General features: G+C 39.4%; 1 protein-coding gene across 2 annotated transcripts in view; it reads left to right on the top strand.

The window, feature by feature from the left end:
• POLA1 (DNA polymerase alpha 1, catalytic subunit) overlaps window positions 1–21,215 on the top strand; it is a 307,592-nt gene that overhangs the window by 151,080 nt on the left and 135,297 nt on the right. Inside the window, exons 33-35 of one of the 2 annotated variants that reach the window (XM_021080572.1) lie at window positions 2,302–2,480; window positions 4,178–4,309; window positions 14,890–16,587. In XM_021080572.1, the coding sequence (XP_020936231.1) occupies window positions 2,302–2,480; window positions 4,178–4,309; window positions 14,890–15,015 (437 nt within the window). In that variant the 3' untranslated portion in view covers window positions 15,016–16,587. Of the gene's footprint in view, window positions 1–2,301; window positions 2,481–4,177; window positions 4,310–14,889; window positions 16,588–21,215 lie in introns of those variants that run through there. The other variant, XM_021080571.1, reaches the window with a different exon arrangement.

Consider the following 21,215-nt stretch of genomic DNA (forward strand, 5'->3'; position numbering starts at 1 on the left):
CTTGAAAAAAATCAGCTTGTGAATAAATCTGAAGCAGTTAGGCCAGTTGGTTTTGTTATTGCCATGGGAAGGTAAGAGTTGTTTGTGGAAATGGACATTGAGACATTTCATAAGGCCTGGCAGTTTTTCCTAATTTTTGGTCACTTGTTGGGCTTTTCCCCTTAAGTAATGAGACACCCCATGTTGAGTGTTAGTGCGCTCAGCAAGCAGGCTGCCCAGGCCTCCGGTGCACTCAGTTGGGCCATGGCTGGTGGAGAGGCCTAGAGAGCGCTTTCATGTCTTCCCTGTTGCAGCCTGGCCAGTTTTGTCTGTGTGCAAAGCCAGCTTTGTTTTGGTCCTTGATTTTTAGGTTGTGAAAGAAGCTTGTCTTTGAGAAAAACCCTTGCTTATTATTTTTCTTTTTCCTTACTTTTCGAATAGTATTGGCCTGGGAAATTGATGAATAGTCATACCATCAGAGGAGAGGTGGAGCTGCTTTCTCATAATCACAAATAAAGCAAGACATTATGTGAATATAGTTGGGTTCACACCTAGAAGTTCAAGAACTTACAACAGATACCCTTGATGCCAGAGAAGAAATGGCACCATTCCTGGGCATGGTCTCTCTCCATTTCTCTCCCCTTACTTGTCTTTAAACGAGCGGGTGTGTGTGTGTATCCCTACTCGCTTCACTAACTTCCTGCTTCTTTTAAGGGATAGGTAACTTGTAAAATAAAAACATAGAGGGAGTCTAGGGGCCAAGTGACCTATGTTACAGTAATTTATATCACTAACCAAGAACAGTTTTTTAAATTGCTTTGAATGTGTATTGTTTATTTTGGTTATATACTATCATGTTGGGAAATACTCACTTTGATTAATTACTATAAAGAGCAGCTATTAACTTGCTGTGCAACATGAATGTGCGTTTAATATATTTTTCCAAATGTATAATTTTGAATGAATATAGTCTGGATTAAATGATGTTCATCCACTGTTTTATTTTTTCATTCATATGACATTTATCGGGTGCTTACCACGTAATACCCACCATTGTAAATGATCTGTCCACTAATGTCTGATTGAAACTTCAAAAGTGTGTGGTAGGTGGTAGTACCTCCATTTTGCAGGTGAGAAAACCGAGACTCAGAGCCTGTCTTTTGATTCTTTGTTCAGCATCTTTTCCCCTTTCAGAGTCAGCCTCAGGTTCTTGATTATTACTAAATGTTGCTTAACAATTGACCAAATTTAGGATTTAGGATCTTGTCACTGAATTCTGAATACATCCGCTAGATATCTAACTATATGCAAGCTGTTAATAGAGTTAAAGTAATTTTTGGATATTTTTGGTTTTTAAATTTTTTGCTCAGTGACTGTTTTATATTATTTACTTTTATGCTAAAATAAAAATGATAGATTTCGCTAGATTTCTGAAAAGCCTAGAATTCCTAGGGATTGCTAAGGAATGCTTTCAAGAAGATCTATAAGATAATAGTGTGGAATAATTGTGAATTCAAATAGTAGATTTTGACATGTATGCGTTGACCAAGGGTAAGTTAAATTGGTTGGCCTTACAGTCTTTCTTTTCTCAAATAGTTTAAAATAGGGAACAAGATAGCGTAAAATCTGCATCAATTGATTTCTTGTGTCATTTGATTGAAATATAGAAGGTATAGTTGACTTCAGGATTGTCGGGAACATCTTGGCCTACAGAATTTGTGGGTTCATTGTTTTTGCACATATTTTAAATTTTGGAATTCAGAACACCAAAAAACTATGTCGCGTTTTGACTCAGATGCTGCTACTGAATTTTAACCACTGAATTAGATTGCAACCTACATGCTGTTAACTACTGAGCCAAGATGGAATCGACCACTGCATTGAAATCAGGGTTAGCAGTTGTGTCTGCACTTGAAGGAATTGTAATAGCAGTGAAGTTGTTTTCCTTAATGGGATTTTTATACTCTGTTTTCAGTTTTAATGGTGATACTTTGATTTTAGGAAATTTTAACAGTGCACATTTGAGATTTTCACAGAAACTTTAAGAAAATAGTAAAACCACCCTATAGAAGTAGTTATTTCCAAACTCAAATGTCCAGTTGCATATTTCTCCATTGCTTTGATGCAGTTTGTTTTGTTTATAATCTCTTTAAAGAGAAGTCATTCGTCTTGGTGATATGACCCTCTATCTTAAGTACAAATGGTTATGTGCGGATGTGTGTATGAATTTAAAATTAATTTTGGGGGGAGTTGTCCAGAGGAATTTTCAGAGGAGAGATTTCGAATGTACTTCTAAACGTATTTTTTCTTTAACATTAATAGGACTTGACCCCACCCAGTTTAGAGTTCATCATTATCATAAAGATGAAGAGAATGATGCTCTGCTTGGTGGCCCAGCACAGCTCACGGATGAAGAGAAATACAGGGACTGTGAAAGGTTCAAATGTCCATGCCCTACGTGTGGGACTGAGAATATTTATGATAGTGTCTTCGATGGTTCGGTTAGTTGCTTCGTTTCTTTTTTGTCTTGTGAGTCAACTAATATAAAGGCCTTTTTCTCTCCACCTCATGTATAAAAAGGAAAAAGGAAACAAACATTGTTTTTATGTGTTGAAAGAATTTTAGCATCACATGAATTCTGTCTTCTCAGCTTTATTTCTGCTTGAAAACTCTTAATAGAGTATGCTTGAATATTGTTTTTGGCTTCCTAGAATGCTTGGCCTTGGTTTTTAAAATGGAATCTCTTAAAAATTCTAAGTTATCTTAAAGTATTTTTTATTGTAATTCCTTAATTAGTAACCTGCATTTCCCCACTCCCAGCCCAATTTGTTAAGTCTTAGAGAGGTATTTTCCTTTATCTTAAATCAAGTTAATGGGAACTAAGTGTTTTTGGAAAGTTTTTGTTTATCTTTACACATCCCCCTTGCCTCCTTTTTGACAAAGGTACTCTGGTTATCTTTTCTGCTGTCTTTGCATATCAGGCATTAAAGAGCCACAGGGAGACATGTCTTTCAAGAAGTACTGCCAAAAAATGTATCATTGACCTTGGATCAGAACTTGAAACTTGGCCAATATATTTGATTCCACTGCAGTGTAATACATGGACCAGCCATTGGCAAATGAGTCGGCAGCAGAACCATGTAAAACCTTGAAACTGAAAGAAAATACATCCTTTATCTAAATTAAAAGTAATTATTTTAAGTTAATTTGGACAAACAGCAGATGTTTTGCATTTTTTTGAATCAAAACAAAGCAGTCTTTGGAAGCAAGTGCAAGGAAGAGGCAGACACAGATCAGCAATACTTGCTAAATCCTTGAGTTTTGCTTCATTACAGCTGTAAATAAGATAGTTAATTGCATGGAGGCTTGACGACTTGCAGATGGGCTAACTGTGGAAGAGCCGATGTCAAGCTCTAAAATCTCTTCCACCTGGAATTGCTTAGCGTGTCGGGTAGGGTTATGTACCAGATTGGAGCAGGAAACCAAGATGTTTAAGTATCAAGAAGGAAAACAAATGCTCCAGAAACCCCAACAGTTTTCCAATATATGATATTTGCTTTGTCTTTGTTTAAAACAGAATGCTTTTTCCAATTGCTAATAGTTCATTCTTTCACATTGTTACTCCTCCTCTCCCCTCCACCAAGTAAATACACTTCATTTTGGGGGCTGGGGGGAGTTAAAGAAATTTTAGTTTTGCTAGGCTGACAAGTGATTTTTTTGTGGTATAACACTTCATTTTTAGGCTTTATTCTTAAAGTTAAGTTGGCAATGTGAAGCAAACTTATCATCGTTAGTGCTCTTGCTTTGTCTTCAAGTATGGAATGACTAAGTGCAAATTTAAATTTTTGATCATTATCTCTTAGAAGGATGTTTATTTCCCGTAACAGGACTTCAGTGGAATTTTCAGAGAGGAGACTATTTTATCCATAGAGCCTGTCATGTATTGAATGTAAAAAAAAAAAAGAAAAGTGATGTCAGGGTTTTCCCTTTGGCTTTGTAACTCCATTATGATGGCAGCAAGAGTAGAAGGTAGATGTGACTGAGGTGATCTTTGAGAGGAAAGTGGTTGAGAAAATAGGGTTAAAAACTTCCCAATAAAATGCATTAGGAATATTGTACAGCAGGACAGCATGTGAGGTTTTAAGCACAAGAAACCTTTTAAAACCTTTTGTGTACTTGTCTGTCTTGACTTCTGTAGGGAACCGATATGGAGCCCAGCTTATATCGTTGCAGTAACATCAGTTGTAAGGCTTCACCTCTGACCTTTATGGTACAGCTGAGCAACAAATTGATCATGGACATCAGACGTTGCATTAAAAAGTACTACGAAGTAAGTATCCGTAATGAGTTTCTTCTATATGCAAGGTCTGGAGTTTGCTTTAAAATAAAACAATATGGTTTTATCTTATAGGCTTTTTACGAAACTAAAATATTGAAAATACTTTGGAGGAAAATTACTTGATTTTTCTAATGGGTGTTACATCTCATTAATGAGCAGTTTTTGTAGTAATGAATTTTTTACTTTTAAGGAAAAATGAGAATATAATCAATATATTGCTGCCTAGAGGAAAAGAAATTAAATGGTCACTCCGATCTTTGGGCAGAGGAGGAAAAATCAATATTGCATATCTTTGGCAAGTAGAGCCGTAACGTCACATGTGGTGATTTTAGTAAACTAGCTAACACTTTGTTTTTATGTGATGATCTAAACCATTTCATAGTTTAGTTTTCTAAGGAAATCAAAATAAACATCTTTTAAATTTAAATGCAATTTATATGGCATTTTTAAAAGAGAATGTCTAATTTTTATAAATACATAGTAAAAATTCCAGAACAGTGAGTGAGCTGTCTGCATTAGACATCTTTCAAAGTTTGTGTTTTGTTTTTAACGCATTTCACATGAATGAGTTTTTTTCTCTTCAAAAGTAAAAAAAAAATTTTAGAAACCTCCTGTTTCCCACTTGCTTTTTCTTGGTGTTTGATTATATCCTTTTTCATCTGTACAAAATTTCTATTACTTGAAAGTTCACTGTAACTTACATAAAGAGGCTACACTGGCAAGGCATTTCCAAAAAATGCTCAAGTTCTGTTAGATAAGACTCATGACTTTGATAGGTATCATTCTTTAATTTTCTACAGTTTTTTTTTTCTTTAAAAGTGCACTCATTAAGGAAGAATCAAATATTAGACATTAGGATGAAGAATGAAAACAGTTCTCATATTGTGACTTTGGAGTAGAATAATTTGTATTTGTCAGGAAAAAAGGTCGATTGGTCTGAATGTATTTTTAAAATAACAGTTGGGCTTACATTTTGGGAAATCTGATACATTTTAGTGAATCATCCTGTGCTGCACTTAATGAACAGTTGGATGGGAATAAAGGTTATCTGTGGGTTCACATTCCACAGTAGATGAAATGTTCAGCACGTGAAACGTTCGGCCTTTATTTAGCATGAAGAGCCCAAATCAAAACTATTCGGCTAATTTACAGAGCTCATTGAGCAGAGCCCAATTCTTAACTCTTGGGAAGAATTCTGAGTTTTCTCTCCATGTTTAGTCTATCAAAATCTTCACCATGGAAATGTTAATACTAGAAGAAGCTCATCTATTTCCTTCTCTAAGGAGGGACAGTCTGTTTTGACTAAGTTGAGAATAAGCAGAAAAATGATCTTCTGTATAGTTAGAAATCTGCCCTAACTGAAAGATTGATTTCTAACCTAGTTGTGTATGTGTGTGTGGTGATGGTGGTGGTGGTAGTGGTTATTATATAAGTATGTTTCAAGCTCAGTAACCTATTTTAGGCAACCAGACCTTTAACCCAAGGTGTCTATGGCGTTCGCTTTAATTGTCTTGTCTACAGCCATCTCACTAACAGCAAGGAGTGGTTTTCCTATAAGCTAACTGCCCACTTGACTGACCTTCCCCAATAGATGTCTAATTCAAATACCCAAATGTCATTCCTAAAGCTGAAGATTGATGTGATTGTCCTCAAAATTAGGAACCCCTTTCTCTTCTTAGGCATGTGTGATTGTCTGGGAGAGAAAGAAATCTGTTACTTGTTCTTGTCATGGCCCCATGGATGATCAAATGTTTCAAATATTCTTTAGATCAGAGCTCTTCTACAGAAAGCTCATGCACCTCCAAGTTCTACTTTATTGGTGGAGTGTTCTCTTTCTTCCTGACCCCTTGCTTAAATGAAATTTGCGACTAGAGGGATATGGTGTTGAGTTTCTTTGGTTGTTGTGCCTCAAGTGATACTGATTACAGTTAGTTCAGTGTGATATACCATAGTGATGGTAATCCAGCTGGAGACAGACCAAATGTACAGGAGACAAGACTATTATTGGTAGTAAGTACTTAGATTAAGTGACTCTTCTCTGAAGCTCCAGACCAAAAGAGTTTCCTTCTATTTTGCAAGTTAAAACATGCTAGCCTCGGGGCATGAAAGTTACTAGTGGACTTAGAGCAAGAGTCTCAATATTTTTTTCATTTTAGTCTTCGAATCATTGAAGGAGAGGAACAAGATACGTTGAGAAAGGAAGCATCTCCATAAAGAAGGAGTTTTAGTAAGGCAGTGGAGGAGTACGGTACTTGATGAAACACTGTAACTTGCCAAGGAAGGTAGTTCTAGATCACCAATAAGTCTGCTTGCCGAGAACAAAGGGGCCCAAGTTTAGGGTAACAAAGTATATTTCTTAATCACCCTTGAAAAACTATACCACATATTCTGTTATTTTCTGTCAGTGAATAAACAGTACTAACTAAGTGATACAACAAACTTAAACAATTTTGAATATCTGAGAATCAGTCTATATCATACCATACTGTTTTAATATTGGCTCCTTTAATAGGAGAGGAAATGCTTTTTTCTCTCTTTATCATGTAGCAATAACTGTTTCCTTTGGATTCTTACTTCCTAGAACATTTAAATGTCAGTATACATTGAAATATAAGAAATACCAATCCAGGATATCTTAAGTAATATACTAATTTCTTTAGGAGGAAAACAATTCTAATGGTTTATCTTGAGATTTGATGAAGGATTGGAAGACTTTGAGGCAGCACAGAAAGCTCTAATTCAGAGTGGATTTCATGCCCCGGTCCTAGTTGGTTCCTCTATACAAAGTTAAAATTGAACTGGTATTTTTTGAAAATCATAAAAGCCAGTTTAAAGACTGTATCTCCAAGCTTTTAAGGATGTTTTTGAAAGACTCTTCTACAGTGAAAAATTGATATATGTTCCCCCTCCCCTTAAAATCTGCCTCAGAAGAGCAAATAGACACACACACACAAAAGGGGAGAGAAACACTAGCTAATCTAAATTGGGAAATGAAGAGGGCTTTTTTTAAGCATGAAAATTTCATCATCTTGTCAGCTGGCAGAATGCCTGCTGTGTGGATTCACAAAGGCTAAGAATTACACTTTCATGAAATTTTCCTCACTAACTGCCCTGGTTAATTTGAAAGATAACCCACTGTTCTAATTCATTCCTCAATTGGGCGGTGCAGGTTTTATCTTTGATCTGACAAAGCATTTGTGTTAATCGTTTTGGCCCTCCACTAGACACTCTTGGGATTGTGCTTTTACAATAAATGTGTCTGTGATAGCTCTTTAGTCTATTATACTTACAATAGATCCATAGAACTGGTAATTAATTCTCCACTGCTTTGGAAATGGGAAGAATAGGTGTAGCTCTGTCAAGTGCTGCTGGGAAGTTTGTTTAGCTGGTTCAGTTTTGAAGTGTTCCCCTCAGCCATCCAGGAAGCAGCCGCAGAAGAGTCTGAGATTGAGATGCTGCCTACCCTGAAGATTTGCTAATAATGGGAAACCTGACCCCTCTTGGTACCTGGGAGGGGGGTAGTGGGTCATTTACTCTCATCTCAAGAACTATTAGTTATAATGTACAGTAAACCCTCATTTTAATGCTTAAGGGGCCATTCCTTTCTAAAGGTGGATAGTCAACTAAAATAATGCTCCTCAATTCTCACTGACAGCTTAGGCAGGTGTTAGAGTGTTCCAGGGGGGCAAAATGGATTCCTCACCAGCCTTGTAGTGTTTCCAGCCATTCGTGAAGGAGCATTACTTAGAGCACTTGACCGCAATTATTAAGCAGAGGTATTGCTGGCCCTCCATCTAGAAACATTAGCAGTGAACAGCTAGTCAGTGCTGTGCGTATGATAACCATTATTAGTTGCCAGGACCAGAAAGTGGTGGTTGAATTCCTGGGAGATTTGCTACTGTTTTGACAGTCTGAAAATTTTCCTGAAGTAAGCTTTCTGAGGGCAGGGACTGTGCTTTCTTTGGTGTCTCATCTGTGATCTCCTCCGAAGCCTCTTGCTCTCAGTAGTGTGTGCACTTTAATGTTGAGTAACCAAAGGAACGAACAAATAAATAAAGGTTGGATTTTCTCGTTTTGTCTTTTTTTTTTTTTTTTTTTTGCTTTAAAGGTTGGTACCGCAGCATTTTGGAAGTTCACAGGCTAGGGATCGAATGGGACCTGCAGCTGCTGGCCACAGCCACAGCCACAGCCACTTGGGATCCGAGTTGTGTCTGTGACCTACACCACAGCTCACGGCAGCACGGGATCCTTAACCCACTGAGCAAGACCAGGGATTGAGCCCGCATTTTCATGGATTCTAGTCGGATTCATTTCCGCTGTGCCATGGCAAGAACTCCTTATTTTGTCTTTAAATTCTTTTTTTATACTGTCATATTGGCAGAAGGTTTAGTTCCCAAAACTCTCAGGCTTACACAAGTCTCCACAGTATTTTAAGGTCAGGAAGGCATTGCTAAAGCCTTGTGTCACCATGTCTTCTCTATTTAATGTCATTGATGACTGTTGACTTCAATAAGATATGCCCATCTCCAAGTTCATAGCCTGAGTTTGTTTTCTTCCCAAGCCAAGTATCAGGCAAAGAGGTGTTGACCAGAAATATTTGTATCACGATGCAAAAATCAATTGTGCAGAAGTGTACTTTCATTGTCCTGATATGAGAGTCTCACTCCAGCTCCAGAAGGTGGCAGAGAAGGTGTATGCCTAGCGGTTCTTCTTCTACAGCTCCTGCTCTGTCCCTGTATTTTTCCCATTTTCTTCTTACTTCTTGAAGTCACATTTTTAAAAATCTCTCTTGGGCCCACTTTAATGAGGAATTACAAAAACAACGTCCAGTGTCACTTGCCTCACGATGCAGACGTGTGTGAGCACCTTGTAGAGAAGGGAGCGTTTGACCGGCACTGCTAAGCCTCTGCGTGTGGCTGAGTCCCTGTAGGGAGCGTTTGACCGGCACTGCTAAGCCTCTGCGTGTGGCTGAGTCCCTGAAGAGAAGACACACACACCCATGAAGCGGAGTGGGATGTTGGGTAGTGTACAAAGAATCCATGTTCATTTTGTTTTTTCACCTTAGCAAAAAAAAAAAAAAATGCAAAGCAAAACAAAATGCTTGTTAATTTTGGAGTGGCTACGCATTCCTCAAAAACAAAATTAATAACAGCCACCAAACATATGTTGTTAAGCCAGAGACTGAATCAGAACTACCTTTTAAAAAAAGGGCAGGGAGGGCAGGGAGAAATACTGGTGAAAATATATATATATCTGCTCCACCAAAATACACGCCCATTCAGCATCACAGGCAACAGAATCCGTGGTGTCCAGCAGTGCTCAAAGGAGGACTGTTTCTTTGGGATACACAGAGCTCTCTTAGTAAATAAATCCGCCAGATTAAAACTGAAGCAGCCTCCCATCCCATTGCCACCTCCATCCCCCCACCCCATGTAATTCACTAATAGGGCTACTCTTACTTCCTTTGCCTTTTGCTTTTCAAGTGTAGCAATACATTGTAACAGCTACATTGTGCAGGTGGATCTCAGGGTTTTAGAGCCCTGCAATGATGTTCGGTAACTCTCTGCTGTTCTGCTGCAAACATTTGGTGTTCAATAACCCTCAAAATTTCTCATTTCTTACCTGTGGTGATGTGGGCTGATAGTTTTTAGGTTGTAGGTTGCAGTGTGCAGTAGCCTCACAGGTATATTGGTTCAAATAGTTTAAACTCTAAGTACCAGTGGAATTATTGTTTATTTCCTTGCCTCTGCTTTTATATTTGGAACATTTAAAAAGAATAAATTGGGTTTCTTTTTTGTAAAGACTCTTAACAGCATAATTATAAGTGGTACAAAAGGCATGCAAAGAAGCAATAGATAGCCATCCCACCCGTTCAGCACCACAGGCAGTGCAGTCCATGCCGCCCAACGGTGCTTGAGGAAGGATCACTTCTTTAGGAATCCTTAGAACTCATCCTAAATCTTATTAAAGCAGAGCAAAAAGGACATACTGAGAATTAGTATTTCTTTTTTGCTCCACACCACTTGGTGGGTAAGCTAAGTGTAAATGAATACCATGGTCACCAATTGCATTTTTTAACTGTAGTATTTTAATACCGGGGCCCATTGTCAGAGGGTTGGTACATTTTTATTAGTGACTGGCTGTTTTTCTTAGGTATGAATATCAAGCAAGCTGATTTTGAGTCACATATAACATTTTGCTGCTATGCCATAGTGCATTCACACAGAGAAACAAAGAAACTTGGGATTTGGTGGTGGTTGGAAGTAGAATCTAATTGTAAATAAATTTATTATTGTACAAATATAAGTGAATGACATGTCAAATCTAGTCCCCTAAAACATGCTGGCTGTGTGTTCTACACAAACAGCATACTATGGTATGAATATTAGTTGTTATAAAGGAGTTCTAGTTAGCAAACTGGATCAGGTAATGGCCCTATATGCCACCTGGCTTTTTTTTGGTTTTGTGGGGTTTTTTGGCCGTGGGGTGTGGCGTCCTGATGGAGGATCTCAGTTCCCAGACCAGGAGTGGAACTTGGGCCCCAGTGGTGAAAGCGCTAGTCCTCCGGCTAGACCACCAGGGAACTCTCACCTGACGTTTAACCTTCATAGCCTAACCAGTGTTTTCTTGTACTCTCAATATTTATCATAACACCTCTTTATCCTCTTCACTTAATCGTAACCTCATGGCATGGACTCTATTTAGGGAGGCGCAGGCGTAAAGTTTGATCTTCAGGAACTAGCGGGGAACCCATGCCAAATTCTCAGGTGTCCTGACCTCAGGGAACATTGACCTTAGATGTTTCTGCAAGGTCTGAGATGGGCCATAGCCCCTTTGTTGCCCATGTCTTTCACGGCATATGCATACTTCCGCCCAGAGCTTTCTGTTAGAGGTGGACGCAGTGGTAGCCACAGCCCTTGCCTTTTCTTTTTTTTTTTTTTTTTATTTTCCCACTGTACAGCAAGGGGGTCAGGTTATCCTTAAGCCCTTTGCCTTTTCTTTCGTCATGTTGTGAAAGCTTAGCACTTGATTATATCACTTTTCAGACCAGCCACTGCTGGCCTTGCAATACACTGTGAGGTTTTGTGCTCTTACACCCAAGTCAGAGTTTCTGTCTGGTTGCTTAACAGTTGTGTAACTTGGACTAGTTACTGAACTTCTCTAAGCCACAGTTTCGTAGCCTATAAAACTATAGTAATAGTACCTGGCCTATCAGGTCATAAGGACTATGTGAGATAATGCATTTGAAGTTCTTAGTGCTGGAGTTCTCATTGGGGCTCAGGGGGTTAAGAACCCAACTAGTATCCATGAGGATGCAGGTTTGATCCCTGGCCTTGCTTGGTGAGTTAAGGATCTGACGTTGCCGTGAGCTTCGACCTAGGTCACAGATGTGGCTTGAATCTGGTGTTGCTGTGGCTGTCATCTAGGCTGGCAAGCTGCAGCTCCGATTTGACCCCTTAGCCAGGGAACTTCCATATGCCGCAGGCGTAGCCCTAAAAAGAAAACAGAAGTACTTAGTGCCTGGAGAGCGCTCATCATTATTCCATTTTGTGGTAACGGTGGCTGAACATGGCTGGGCTCTGTTCCTTTGTGTGCTCATACTCCTGGAGAGTCCTGGGCTGAGGCCTCGCTGCCCCTGTCCTCTAGAGGCATCCATCTGGAAGCTGCTGTCGTCTTGCTGCTCCCCCTCACCCATCCTGTCAGATCAATACCGCACTGTCCTTCCTCTGGGCGCCCCCTACAGTTTGCCACCATGGGAGTTTCCTTCATGGTCTTGGTGACCATGGTCCCAAAGTCAGCCAAAAGGGACAGTGGCTAAAAGCAAGGAAAGAACACTAGGCTCTAAATCCTTTGAGGCTTAGCACCCAGTTTTGTGCCGAAGTTGGTTATTGCTCAGTAAAAAGTTACTGAGCAAGTCATGATGTTCTAAGAGGCTGGTGCTATCAAGTGACTTTCCCAGGTTACGGATGGCAGCATTAGGACTGACCATCCTTGGAGACCCTAGGCTGGAATTCTGCTCATGGTAGCTAGTAAGACGGCTATTGATGAATAACAAGTTGCTTGCCTTTCTCTCTTTAGTCACATAGTAGGGTGCCCAGAGCCCTAGGCAAGCGCATTACAAGCTAGGCCAGGCCATAGGGCTGCCAGGGTCAGGAGTCCAGCCCCCTGGTGAAGGACCAGCTCAGCCACTAAAGGGACACCTGGGGTTTTGGCAGCTTCTGATACGGTTCACCTCCTCTGAAGGGAAAATTGGAGGTTTTTTGAAATGCTCAGGAAATAGCATAGGAGTTGTCAGATATCTGAAAACAGGTGGGTAAAAACAGAAACCTGCTTGTGCCAAAACAGTAGAATTCCTTTTGGAGTTAGATTTCTCTAACCTTGTGTATTTAGGAAAAATTCCACTTCAGGTCTAACTCCAGTCATCCAGAGCTACTGTCTTGTAGTAGGGTGAGAAACTGAACCAGAACAGATTTCATTTAACCTTTCAAAAGTGAGATTCTTAGACCATTGACCTTGACTTCAAGGAGCAAAACAGAACTATCCGTTCTCTGCTGTACATGTAAACGAGAGAGGCAAGGAGGGCCCCTCAGACAATGGCGGTCTCATACTTGGCTTGCCTAGAAAGTGTATGTTATGGTTCTCATGTGGAAATCAGCCATTTATAGATAGTTACAGATACGAATTTCCAGATTGTTCTGTCTAGCTTAGTCTTGTGTTAAATAGAATAATCGTATTTCTGTTCAGGCAGTTAGTTCAGCTGCCTTTCCATGGTACCACAGAAAAATTCTCAAATCCTGGGATTCCAAAGAATAACACTACTAATAAAAATTGGAGGGAGTTCCCTGGTGGCTCAGCAGGTTGAGGATCTCGTGTTGTCACTGCCGTGACTTGGGTCACTGCTGTGGCACGGGTTTGATCCCTGGCCCGGGGACTTCTGCATGCCGTGGATATGACAAAAAAAAAAAAAATTAGAGCATCAGTATTTCCTAATTGGTGGGTGTTGGTTTGTTTTGGAGTTTTGAAAAGCAGTTTATAACTTTATATCCTGGTTCAAAACTCATTTGACTCTTGGTACACCCTCAAAAATATTTTTGGTTTCTACTGTGCTTCAGCATATGATAGTTTTGTGAAGTACATTATCCAGCTTATTTCCCGAAAGAAGGATCTCGGGATCCTTGGCTATTGGAGATGCTCTTCCTGATGCTGGGAACCTAGGTGATTTGCTAGCTCGGCTCTCAGGAGCCTTGTGTAGTAGGCCTTCAGTCTCCATCTCTCAGCAAAGAATGTTCCAGAATCATGTAAAGGAGAAAACTAAATCTGCTCAGGATTTATGTCTCTATGTATCCTAAAGATTTAGAAACCATGTAGATAAAGTCACAGGTAATCTTTCGAGGATAATTTTCTTCAACTGCAGCTTTCCATCTAGTGACATTCAAGAGCCACTCCTTTTAGGAAGTGATTATCAAAGAAAGATCAAAGGAGAGCGTAGTGTCAAGAAAGACCTGGAGTTCCCACTGTAGCACAACAGGATCGGTGGCATCTCTGCAGTGCCAAGACCGCAGGTTCAATCCCCAGCCCTGGTGCATTGGGTTAAAGGATCTGGTGTTGCCACAGCTGTGATGTAGGTTGCAACTGTGGCTCAGATCTGATCCCTGGCATAGGAATTCCGTATGCTGCAGGGTGGCCAAAAAAGAAAGAACGACCCACCTAACACTACATTTACAATAACCAGGACATGGGAATAACCTAAATGTCCGTTGACAGATGAATGGATAAAGAAAATGGAGTACATATATACAGTGTATTACTCAACCATTAAAAAAAATGAAATACTGCCATTTGCAGCAGCATGGATGGACCTAGAGATTATCATACTAAGTCAAGTCAGCCAAAGACAAATACCATGAGATCACTAATATGTGGAATCTTAAAAAAAAGATATAAATGAATTTACTTACAAAACAGAAATATACCTATAGATATAGAAAACAAACTTAGGGCTACCAGAAAGGATAGAAAGGGGGATAAATTAGGAGGTTGGGATTAACATATGAACACCATTATATATAAAATAGATAACCAACAAGGATCTCCTCTTTAGCACAGGGAACCATACTCAGTATTTTGTAATAACCTATAAGAAAGAAGAATCTGAAAAAGAAATTATGTATGTATAACTGAATCACTGGTGCCGTTCACCTAAAACTAACACAACATTGTAAATCAACTCTACTTCAATTAAAAAAAAAGTAAAGACCTGCTTAACGTTTCACAGCAAAATAGATCCTCATGCTGATCCATGTTTGCAAAGTTACAGAACCGTGGTTCTCAAATGTTTCATTCTGTGGGACACTGCACACTCTTAAATTACTGAGAATGGCCAAGAGTGTTGCTTATGTGGATTATATGTATTCATATTTACTAAATTAAAAATCAAAACTGAGACATTTACAAAGTATTAACTCATTTATGAGTAACAACAAAACTATAACAAAAACTTTTGATGCGAAATAACCATATTACAAAGCAAGATAATTTAGTATGAACAGCCTTGTTTCACGTTTTCGCAGATGTCTTTGATGTCTGGCTTCAAAGCCGGCTGGATTCTTAATATCTGCTTCTGCATCCATTTTGTTGTGATATGTTGTGTTGTTTTAGTGAAAATATATGAAGAAAATTTGGCTTCACACAGGTAGGTAGTTGGAAAAGGTAGGAGTACCTTTTAATTCCCTTTTCCATTAATAGTGGAAAAGTGTCACTACACCAAACCTTGTAGCATGGTAGTTTCTTAAAAGTTACTTCCAATGTGGAATCTGAAACTGTATCAATAAACTTTTTTACTCTGGTATATTAAAGTCCATTATCTTAGGTATATGGTATATAACCTTATATTTCTATTGTTCAAGTATTTGACAGTGATCATATATTATTTCGGGGGGTGGTATTGCTTACATTTTGAAATTTATGTACAGTACGATTCGCTCTTTGAGGGACAGTATTATGGGTTGACAAATGCATAGAGTCATGTTCATCACCCACACTCTCTTCCCACAATTCCCTTGTGCTACTTCTTTGAGTTGCAGTTTTAAAATAAGTTCATTCAAATGGCCAACCTCATATATCATATGTTGATTTGTGCCACTCTTGCTTATAAAGTGTCATATTTTCCATCCATGGCCTTATCTTCCATCTGCTGCCCGCACCCACCCCCCACCTCTGTACCACATATGCTGCTGTTGCTAGAGGTGTGCAGGATGAAACTTTGTCATGTGTGTGTTTCCTTGCTTAGCCAGGAGTGGGGAGGGACTTGATCTGTGAATATAAAATGAAATTCTAAAGACAGCTCCCCCACAAAGAACACTGAAGAAAAATTCTAAAATTTCCATTGAAACTTCATCACAAGAGAAATAGCAGCTCTCAGGATTTGAGAAAGAAGACTGAGTCGTATCTTCAACTCGTTACTTTGGTTCAGTCGGTCATACAGACAGAGAGAACCCCAGCAGTATGAGCAGCAGGGTACTTTCAAGTATTACTCAAGTACTTATAGTACTGTATCCACTACTCCAGCTCTCTAGAAATGAGACCTTAATATTGAGCCACTTAAAAGGAAAACTTAACTTTCCTATATTTAAATGTGCATCCATTTTAACCTACCCATGTCTATAGAAGTTCGTCATTTTACAAATTCTGGCACATGATTACGTATAACCACTGCCACAGTCAGGATACAAAATAGTTCTGTCGGCCCAAAAAACTCCCTCTTGCTATCCATGGATGATCACACATTCCTTTCCACCACTAACTCTGGCACCTCTGCATCTGTTCTCAGCACCATAGTTCTGTCCTTTCAAGAATGTCATAGAAATGGAATCATCCAGTACACAGGCTTTGAGAGTCTCTTCTTTCATGTAATCTGCTCCTTCTCTTAATAAATATTGTTCCAGTGTATGAATATATCAGTTTATTTGATCTAATTACCCATTGAAAGGTGTTTGGGTTATTTCTAATTTGGGGCAGTTATGAATTTAGCTTCTGTAAACATTTGTGTGTAGGGTTTTGTGTGAGCATAACTTTTCATTCTTATAGGTTAAATACCCAGGAGTAGAACTGCTGGCTCATATGTTAGGCATATGGTTACCCTTTTAAAAACATCGGTAAAGTATTTTTCAGAGTCTCAGCACCATTTTTCCTAACCACCAGTGATAGATGAGAGTTTCATTTTCTGGGCGTTCTCATCAGCACTTGGTATTGTTGATTTTTTTTTTTTTTTTTTTCTCTTTAGGGCCGCATCTGCAGTATATGGACGTTCCCAGGCTAGGGGTCCAATTGGAGCTGCAGCTGCTGGCCTTCACCACAGCAACACCAGATCCAAGCCACATCTCCAACCTATACCGCAGCCCACAGCAATGCTGGATCCTCGCTGAGTAGGGCCAGGGATCGAACCTGCATCCTCATGGGTATTAGTTGGGTTTGTTACCCCTGAGCCACAGCGGGTAATTTTAATTTTAGCCATCTAATAGGTGCGAGCAGTATCTCATCATGGTTTAAATTTGCCTTTCCCTGATGGTTAGTGTGTTTGTATTTGTGGTCCTTATACCATGTTTGGTGAAGTGTCCAAATTTTTCCCCATTTTCATATTTGGATTGTTTACTTATGGTTGTTTTAAGTTCTGTACATATTCTAGATACAGGTCCTTTGTTTGATATGTGATTTGCCAATATTTTCTTCCACCTACAGCCTTCATGTTCATTATCTTTTTTTTTTTTTTTTTTTTTTTTTGTCTTTTTGCCATTTCTTGGGCTACTCCCTCGGCATATGGAGGTTCCCAGGCTAGGGGTTGAATCGGAGCTGTAGCCGCTGGCCTACACCACAGCCACAGCAATGTGGGATCCGAGCCGCATCTGCGACCTACATCACAGCTCATGGCAACGCCGGATCCTTAACCCGCTGAGCAAGGCCAGGGATCGAACCCACCACCTCATGGTTCCTAGTCAGATTCGTTAACCACTGAGCCACAACGGGAACTCCCATGTTCATTATCTTAATGGTATGTTTCACAGAACAAACATTTTACATTTTGATGAAATCCAATCTATCAGTTTTTTCTTTTATAGATCATGCTCTTGGTTTCATGTCTAAGAACTCAAATTTTACATCTAGAACTATGATCCATTTTGAGTTAATTTTTGTGTAAGGTATGGGGCTTCGGACAGCATTCATTTTGGGGGGAAAATCTATGTAAATCCAGTTGTCCTAATACCACTTACTTGAAAGACTGTTCCTGCACCTTTGAATTGCTTCTGCACCCTTGTCAGAGACCACTGAGTGTGTCTTTTTCTGGACCCTCTGTTTTTCCCTTTGCCAGCACCACAGTTTTGATTACTATAGCTTTATAGTAAGTCTCTTTTTTTTTTGGGGGGGGGTGGTTTATTTAGGGCTGCACTCCTGGCATGTGGAAGTTCCCAGGCTAGGTGTTGAATCTGAGCTGTAGCTGCCAGCCACAGCCACACCTACAGCCACGCTAGATCCGAGCTGCATCTGTGACATACATCACAGCTCACAGCAACACAGGATCCTTAACCCACTGAACAAGGCCAGGGATCAAACCTGTGTCCTCATGGATACTAGTCAGATTCATTTCTGCTGAGCCATGATGGGAACTCCTATAGTAAGTCTTAATATACTGTGATTCCTCCATTTTATATGTATATATCTTTAAATGTTTTAGCTATTCTAGTTCTTTTGCATTTCCATATTAAATTTGAGTCAGCTTGTCTTTATCAACAACCGAATAATCATGCTGGGATTTTTGTTGGAATTGTGTTAAATCTATATATTACTTTGGTGAAAATTGTCATCTATATTATATGGAGTCTTCTGATCTGTGAACATGGTATGTCTCTCCTTTTTTTTTTTTTTTTTTTTTGTCCTTTGAGGGCCACACCAGCAGCATGTGGAGGTTCCCAGGATAGGGGTCTAATTGGAGCTATAGCCTATGCCACAGCAACACGGGATCCGAGCCGCATCTTCGACCTATACCACAGCTCATTGCAATGCTGGATCCTTAACCCACTGAGCGAGGCCAGAGATCAAACCCACACCCTCATGGTTCCTAGTCAGATTCGTTTCCACTGCACTACGACGGGAACTCCTCTCCATTTAAGTCTTCTTTTCTTGCCCCCTTTCATTTGCATTTTGTAGTATTAAGCATACAAGTCCTATATAAGTTTTATTTATACCTAAAGGAGGTCATTTTGGGGAAAGTTTTTCTTTTTAATTTTGGTTTCCAGTTGTATTTCCTACTATATAAAAGTACAATTATTAGAATTTTTTTGGATATTTCTATAGTTCAGAGAATTATAGTCAGTTGCTTAGCTCAAAAGAATACTGAGGACCCATGAAACATTAATAAGAAGCTACATAAATATATAATTACTATCTAGCCCTTAAAATTTATTTTATAAATCTGTATTTATTAGCCATATAATAGTGTTGAGTTTTTTGAAAATGCCAGCTTATATAGTATAATGTGACTTATGTAAAAATTGTGTATCTATTCTTGAAAAAAATTCTAGAAGGATGTTTACCATATGTCAAAAACTATATCTGGGTTGTGAAACGTTTATGCGAATCTTATTTTTTCTGTATTTTTTTCTCTATTTGAGTATTTTGCCATAAATATGAATACTTTTTATCAAAATAATGAAGCTGTTTCGGAGTTTCCATCGTGGCACAGTGGTTAATGAATCCGACTAGGAACCATGAGGTTGTGGGTTCAATTCCTGGCCTCGCTCGGTGGGTCGAGGATCCAGCGTTGCTGTGAGCTGTGGTGTAGGTTGCAGACGCGGCTTGGATCCCGCGTTGCTGTAGCCCTGGTGTAGGCCGGTGGCTATAGCTCCGATTCAACCCCTAGCCTGGGAACCTCCATATGCTGCAGGAGCAGCCCTAGAAATGGCAAAAAGACAAAAAAAAAAAAAAAAAAAAGAAGAAGAAGAAGAAGCTGTTTCAAAGACAAAGGAGAAATTAAACAGTGCATTATAATATAGTTCTTACCAGTAAATGAGGATAGTATAGATTAGAGTCCTATTTAAGGTACTTTGAGAATTGAGTACTTGCATCCTAGAAATCTTGGTGTTGCCCCAACCATTTTAAGATTGTAAAATTTCATAGAGAAAGCCAAGAGAACATTTTTAAGACAGTTGGAACATTCTGAAAATGCTGCGTTAAAAGTTTTTTTTCACCACAGTGTTTCTTTTTTAATCATACGTCTGTATCAAGCAGACAGTGCAGGTTAACCTTGGCTGCACATTACAGTCACCTCTGTGGGTTTTCCGAAGAGGCTCTAATGGCTCAGCCCATCTTGAAACATTAGGTTAGAGTTTCTGAGGTGGGCAAGGGCCCTGGTGTTCTCCGTGTGATTACTAAACTCTTCAAAAAATACATATCGATGAATTCTTATGTAATGTATAAGAACCACTAAGTATTTTAAATGTGATTTCTTCATATGAAATATTTCATTATTATATATGACTTCTGTATATTCACGTAGTTCATATATGAAGATACGAGAATAAAAGGTATATAGGCTTTCACACCTCTATCAAGTTAAATATGTCCTTGAAAATGAGATGGGAATTAAATTTCTAAAACAAGTTGTAAGTGACCAAAATTAATTTTATAAAAGTAAAAAACCTGGAGCATCTTTAACATTTCAACTTTTTTTGTTTTTTTGTCTCTTTAGGGCTGCACCCACGGCATATGGAAGTTCCCAGGCTAGGGGTCGAATCAGAGCTGTAGCTGCCGGCCTACACCGCAGCCACAGCAACGCCAGATCCGAGGGGCATCTGCGACCTACACCACAGCTCATGGCAACACCGGATCCTTAACCCACTGAGCGAGCCCAGGGATCAAACCTGCCTCCTCATGGGTACTAGTTGGGTTTGTTACTGCTGAGCCATGACAAGAACTCCTCCACATTTGTTGGTGAGAATTCACCAGCCTTGTTAAGTCTTCAGGTGTATCACTGGCACTTTACAAATGGTGGATAATTCGCATTGCTCAACCTTGTCTCTCCTCTGGTGTGGATATGATTGTATAGATCTGGGCTGAGGAGTATTTGTGTGTAGAAATGTCATCTTCCCTGTATCATCTCTTCTAGGAGACCTCCTGCATAATGATTTCATGACATCATCTGATCTTGCGTATGCTGAGACATTAAGTTCTTTACAACATTCAGGTGGTTCTGAGATCTTCAGTCCTGTCACCACCTTCTCAGTCTTGACGGTGACTCACCATAGTAATAGAGTAGTTTTAGCTTCCCTTCTGTAGGAAGTGCAGAGTTTTGCCTAGGCCTAGAACTCCATGAGCAGGACTCAGAAATCAAAACGGGGTCGGGGAAATGTGGGTCAGTGGGCACAACGTTGCAGTTATGTGGGATGAATAAGTTAGAGCTCAGTGTACAGCATGGTGGCCACGGTTAATGATTCCATATTGAGGACTGGAAATTTGCTGAGAGGAGATTTCAGGTGTTCTCACCACGTGCAAAAAAGAACCAACTCTGTGAGGAAAAGATAATGTTAACTGGCTTGACTGTAGTAAGCATTCCCCATGCATATGAAATCTTCCTGTTGTACATGTGAAATATATGCGAGGGTTATTTTAAAAAATAAAATGACAGTGAAAGAACTGGGGCAGTCCATAGGCTGCATTTCTTAGTGTTCCTCCTAGGAGTCAGATGACAGGAATGGGATTCTGCAACTTCCTCAGTATGCAGCTACTTGAATGAAAATAGAAAACTGTCCATCTTTTTAAATGTTTGGGGATTTTTCAGGGTCCCTATGGGAACTTGGAAAATCTTGCAAACTGGTTTACTTAGTTCCCTGTCTGTAGGGCTGTC

Source organism: Sus scrofa, chromosome X (genome assembly GCF_000003025.6).
Source record: "Sus scrofa isolate TJ Tabasco breed Duroc chromosome X, Sscrofa11.1, whole genome shotgun sequence".
NCBI lineage: Eukaryota > Metazoa > Chordata > Mammalia > Artiodactyla > Suidae > Sus > Sus scrofa.